This window comes from Colletotrichum phormii, assembly GCF_030913505.1.
Source record: "Colletotrichum phormii strain CBS 102054 chromosome Unknown BDP81scaffold_11, whole genome shotgun sequence".
Classification (NCBI taxonomy): Eukaryota; Fungi; Ascomycota; class Sordariomycetes; order Glomerellales; family Glomerellaceae; genus Colletotrichum; species Colletotrichum phormii.
The window spans coordinates 1,077,797-1,084,154 of NW_026851453.1; the positions used below are offsets into that span (position 1 = coordinate 1,077,797).

At 53.1% G+C, this 6,358-nt stretch overlaps 1 protein-coding gene across 1 annotated transcript; it reads left to right on the forward strand.

Annotated features, from left to right (window-relative positions):
* Positions 1–354: 354 nt before the first annotated feature.
* Positions 355–705, forward strand: BDP81DRAFT_321185 (uncharacterized protein; the record flags this gene model as incomplete). Its single annotated transcript, XM_060584591.1, has 1 exon — positions 355–705. The coding sequence occupies one exon, from the start codon at positions 355–357 to the stop codon at positions 703–705; it is 351 nt and encodes a 116-aa protein (XP_060444851.1).
* Positions 706–6,358: the final 5,653 nt, after the last annotated feature.

The window sequence follows — 6,358 nt, forward strand, 5'->3', positions numbered from 1 at the left end:
GACAAGATAGCCACCTGGCTATACGAAATGGAAGTCGCCGTCGTAGACACCGCAACATGCGAGCCCCTCGTCTCAGCTTCGTCGCCCGTCTGGCCGGCGGAGGAACCTATGCTCGGCGGCATCACGTTGGTCATGGTACGCAATTCACCCAAGGCCGGAAGTGATTCGTTCTCGTCGCCTGGCGGGGGCACCGACGCTATTGCCAAGACGACGGCGGAGGGCAAGACGACGTTTCTTGAAAAGGCGACGAGTTTGATTGATATCGCTGAGGGCCGCGACTATGGTCGGCTTTCTGGGCTTTTGCCGTTCAAGGTGTGTTATGTGCAGAGCACGCCCGGTCTCCGGACAATTTGGATGGGCGAGGACCGGCGCGATGTTCTCGGGGCACATCGGATGCCGGGGCAGATGCGGTGGGCGCCGGGGACGGGGACGGTGTGTGACCCCGGGCATCCGCGGGATGTATGGAAGACGGCTTGCGGAGATGACGATGGGAGGCCTGCCTTGCTACACATGACGCATGAGGAAGCTGTCTCTGGATATGGAGAACAACGGGCTTCCTTGGTTGACGTTGAGGAGAAGGGATGGAAGGGACGGAGTGAAGTTACGGTTACGGATAAAAATGGCGTGAGGTTGAAGCATGTCATTGAGCCTAGGTTACTGGATTCGCAGCGAGAGAAGCGACTTAAGAAGGTTAGATTAATTTGAGTAGATGTCTATGCAGTGTTCTGGAGAGTTTGAAAATTGAAATCATGAAAAAGACAGCATTTATATGCCGCAACACGATATTTCTCCTGTCGTAAGACCGCTGTCGTCTTCTCGACGAGGTTGATCTCAAGGTATAACTACAACCGAGTGTGATGTGACAGAAATGCAGACTTGTGAAATCGTAACAAAGGAGCGCAGCGAGTCCTGCTGCTCTACGTCTCTAAGGGTATCCGATGAGTTCTCAACTTCTTCAGGCGCGATGAATATGAATATCTCGTGGGAACTGTCTCTTGAGAGCCAAATATTTCAGGGGCTAAAGGATACCAGCTTCTGCCCACAATAGTGGCCAAATATTACACTGACTTCAGGGTTGTCCTGATATCCATGAACCAGCCTTTGCTCTCGCAAACATCGGCTTCACGTTCGTCAACATCAACCAGCGGTGAAGCTGTCAGTAAGGGGTCCGCAAATCATTACCTTAAAGCATTGTTGAACCCCCCTGATACTTCCGCATGCAAATATCGGCAGCATCCGCCCTCAAGGGTCCCCGAATAGGTATTCCGTCATCTCGCCTGGCCCTTCTCGCTGCATGGGCACATGGGATGACAATGAATCCGTGTCATGAACAAGTGGAAACGCAATGCAGGAGACAGAGTCTATCGGTATAAGGCAAGAAAATGAGGTCCGGATATTCGCAAGGCGGTCAGAAACTCAGAAGTCATAGGGGGAAGCGGCCTATTCCAGGGATATAGAGTAGGAGGTGATCAACTAGCGCTCGCTTCGTGATATCTTTGCTATCAATAGCATCGATAATATCCACAACCCACCAACAAACAAAAGCAGTGAGCAGTGAAAACATCTTTTGCCATGCCTCCTTGCATTAACAAAGAAGCACTTGCTTTTTGGGCCGACCAACGCTGCCTTAGGCCTCTTGCTCGCGCGTGCGGGTGGCTGTTCGGAACGGATTCCTAGTATAGAGCGACTCAGTAGGGGGAACGGAGATGACAGCCCGATTCGAGTCCGATGGTTCTCTGGGCTCGACATGGTAATATCAATGCCAGTGCGGCCTGCCCATCGCGATCTGCCGGGGCCAGCAACGGCCGAATTGAAAAGCGGCACGGCGGCCTCGAACCCCCCTCCAACAAAGCCCACTTGAGCTTGTTGGTCAAATACGAATCGCCCGCCTTGCGCTCCTGAGTCGTTCCCCGGTCTGGTGATCACCGAAATCGAACAATGACTTAATAAGCCTGACAGGCTCCAATCCACCTGCTCCTGTCACCTCCGCCCAATTTCCCCAATATCAGCGACTGAGGGAAAACGTCTTTGGCACAGGCACAACTGTCAATGCCTGAGAAGGACTGGGGATCTCACTCGCCGAGACCCGGCCATCCAAAGTATCGCGCAATCGGAGAATTAGGGCGGAGTCTTTTCCCCCAGGGCCCCAGACGCAGGAGATTGTAAGTCGTGCGAGGGATTGACGCGATTTGAGCTATTCGTATGTCTAGGGGTGGTGGTTCTGGCCAATGAGAGCCGCCTTGGACAATGCACTTTGCACCCGTCTCTATGGCCGTGTTTCCCAAACAACTAGGCATGCTGTTCGCGCGAAATCTTGTTTTGCGTGCAGGCTTACGGTGGGGGAGCCAGGCGATGCGTGGTGGCTTGCAGATTCAGGCCCCGTCTGGCGTCTGTCCAAGGGGGCCGCCTAGTCGGCTTGTGGGAGCCGTGTCGCGTGGAAAGGAGGAGGGGAACGCGTAAAGTGGTTTTGTTGTTCTCTTGGTGCTCCCTCCTGAATCCTCTCTCCTGTGGCCCTTTGGGAGGGTGTTCGTCGCCAAGTTAGCGTGTGGTTGGTGTGCAACTCGGGCGAGGAATGGAATGGGCTTTTTGAACTAGTTCCAATTTCCATCCGAGATCTCGAGGGGAGACCCCTGGGAATATTGAACAGCTGGCAGACACAAGCAATCAAACTGCCTGCTTGCAGTTGAAGCATGTGCTAGTGTGAGTGTCTCTCGGACCCAGAGATGGCAAAGTTGCGATGTTTGCAACGGCATTGACAGGACACGTCCACAGCCTCACAGGCTACAGAACGATCGATATCACTCCGTAGGGATGTTCGTCAACATTGCCATTTCGATGGATGCCGACGTCGATGTCTCGGTTGCGCAGCGCTGATATCACCGTGATGCCCCTAGTCTCAAGCGACGCCTGTGGTAGCCATCTCTAGCAAACAAATCCGAGCAATGTTCCATTGCCCTTTGGTCTGTGCGATATAGCATCAGAATGTCTCAGCCCCGTGCACCAGAATATGGCTCGTTCGATGAACGAGTGGTGATTGACTTGCCACGGGTGAGGAAACAAGATAAGACCTCATGAGAGGCCGTGTTTGTGTTTCGAGACGATGGCCTTGCTGACAACAAGCAGTCGACAGTGCGATGGGGGGAGGGGGGGGTTTGCGCGGTTTGTTGGCTAGCGTCCAAGAGCTGAACCATAATGAAGCCGTCAACCGTGAATATTGTGCCCTTTCGAGGTCGTTCAGCTGCTCTAGCACCCGCAATCCTCGGTGCTTCAGACGTGCTCTGGGCCCGCTGATTGCTTCTTGCAGCCGCCGAGGCAAATTCGCCTAGGCGATGACCCCGGCATTGGCTACACAAGAGCGCTGCAGACCCGGCTGACACCCTCCTTCAGGACCCGGAATAGGCAGGCCGGTCGGCGCATCCGGTGCCCCGTCTGCGGGGACGCGACGGGGATGCAGCTTGTCTTTGTTGCAGGATTCGGGCCCTGGAGAAATCCATCACGAACCGAGGGGGCAAAAGGTGTCGAATCTTGCGTGATGCTGACAGGCAGGCAAGATCAAAGGACTGGAGGGACGTCGGTATTGACGATCAGAGACTGGCAGCTAAAACAATGGTTCATATTCTGTAGGACGAGCGAAGCCGGAAAGCCGGTTGCTGAGGGCAGTCTCGGAGGACTCAGACCAGTTCGTAACTCTTGTGGAGTAAGTAGGGACCAGGGAACCAGAATTCGACGTCAACGGACAGACTTTGTCTCGTGACTAGCTTGTGACCCATGGCGAATGGCATGGTATCTGTTCGTTTCTACACGGAACCCGAGACAGCGTATTTGTGTGCGACCAGACCAACGCATACAAGAGCGTTTCTGTCGGAAAGGCGAGATGTCCTGGTAGTTGTACGAGGGCCTGTTGCCAACGTTTCTCAAGAAGTCGACGCACATGCTTTTGCGCCTGAGCTAGGTGCCAAGTGACATGCCTGTAGTGCGTAGAAATTCAGGATGAATGCATGCGTGTCATCGGGAGAGCTCTCGAAAAGCACTGGCTTGTTGGCTAGGTAAATGTCAAAGGTTGGTGACGGCTATCAATCTCTGAAGCGGATGTCCGTTCTACCAAAAGTAAGGTGGCTGGAGTCTCAAGGCTGAAGGCGATTTGAATCAGGCGCCGATCGTTCGTGCGCTCGACACCCGCACCTGGGAAACGGCATTCGAACTTTAGGCAGACCTCATATACCGTTTCCGTGGTGAAGCGAGGAACGATAACGAACCGTCCGATTCCATCTCGAACTGTTGTAATTGCTGTGTACGAGCTGCGCGCTACCGACGCCTCCGCTAGCACGGGGCAACGGTATCGGCTATGAACGTTCTCCGGTCGGTCAAGAATCGGGTTGACGCCTCGCGTGGATGCAGGTGTCCCCGAGGAGACTCTCCAACGTACCCTTGTCCTGGAGGACGTTTCTTCTAGGAGCTTCGGATTCGTCGCCGATTAAGTCCCATGGTTAATCGTCTAGCAAGGGAAACCAGGTGTGCATATCTTGCGTCCCTAAAGGCAAAGGTCCTTTGTCTCTCCTTCGAAACAAGTGCCCGACTGACCTTTGCCATGTTAGGATAGGTAATCAAGTCCGATACCCGTGTTTGCATCTGCATCCGCAAAGTCGTGTTCAGTTGCGTAAATTGCCTTGAATTTCCAAGATAGCTCCCTCAGAGCCTCGCCAGCTAGGCATTGTTCGGGCAAATCCTATGCAGGCTCGCGTCATGGCATGAACTTCGATGTAGCTCGCCTGGCCTTATGCAGGGTAGCTCCTCATTCGGCCTGGACAACTTGATATGGACATTTGCTATCGCTTGTGCGTGGAAAGGGAGAAAGCTTGCAGTCTGTGGAATTCGAGATGGCCAAGGAAACCGTGTCTGCCCATACCTGTACTTTGTATCCGTACGCCGTAGTTCGTGAACAATCGCGAATTGTAGGTTGCAAGGGCGACTGAACCGGTCATCCATCGCCGATGGCATGTCACTGGGGCTGGAATGACCAGTGACACGCGAGATAATCTGTACTAGCCCACTCAAAAGTTTCTTTGGTGAAGTCCAAGCGCACTGTCTAGCCGCTGATTCGAGGCATTCTTCAGAGACTCGACAGGGTTCGTTCGTAGGTCGCGATCTGGGCGCCCAACGATGGTTCCTAAGTTGGAATGTGTGTGCACGAAGCAAAAGTGATGATCCAGACAGAAAAGCCACGTGAGATAGCTGCGAGATCTGCCTAATCATCTACGCCCCAAGTCAATTAGAGATGACGAACACTTGAGAGACCCGGCATTTCGGACAGCTCGCAATTCGCTGATGCTAACGATTTTGGTCAAAGCTCCTGGCTCCCTGCCATGGAACCAAGTCATGTTGAATTCCCAGATTGATTGATTTGGTGCCGAGCTCAAGGGAGGGTTCCGCATGTGATATGGATGGTTGATGAGCGAATTGGTGCAACGATGGAGGTTAGCCAGTGGTTTTGAGGAATCCGAATTGGTGAGGTGATGCAACTCTACTTTGTTAACGATCGTTTTGGAAAGTCCATCAGACTTGAAACGCCATCAGAGTCGTAATTGTGATTATAGACAGGTGTTGCAGCAGTAAATACGACCAAGGCACTTGGTCGAGGATGGCAGGTGGATTGAGTTTGCACGGCTCTCCTCACAAGCTCGCATGGGCGACCAGTGACGGTAATTGCTGAGAGGATGTGGGGGAAGCTTCGAGCGTTTCCTCTTCTTGTTTCTGTTCCTGGCGACGATGCACACGCCGCTTGCTCCAAATGGGTAGCGTGCAATGTGACGGTGCCTACGTTGGGTTGACAACTTGACATTGGGTTCGAGTGGATGGGATGGCAGGTGGTCAAAGTGCAGCGCAGCTATTTCGTTGAACCCATTACTAGTGGTAGCGTGTGACGCTTTGATTGTCGAAAGTCTTCTGACGGCATCCACGATGAGTTCATGGGCCAACCGTCGCTGGCATGGTAGATGCTTGCGAAAAGATTGGGACGAAATCCATCGCAACGGCCACGGTTACCTGGCACAAATGTTTGCGCAATGGCGTATCTCCCTATGTCCACGTTGCTTCCTCGTATCGATTGTCGTCCATTAGTATCCGTAGAATTCTGATTCTGACAGTCTGACCCCTTATGATTGCGGGTTTGTGCGGCGAGAATTTCATTTGAGTCCATTGATGACAGGCCTGTCGATTGGTTACCCATGCCCAAAGGCCAGCCAAATAAGTCTTCGTACGGAGTACTTCGTAGAGCGTTGACGGCAATAGCGGTCATCTTAAGGACCCAGGTCCCAAGCTGGAACTTTGCAAGCGTTTCCGCCGATGGTCGTTGCTTTTT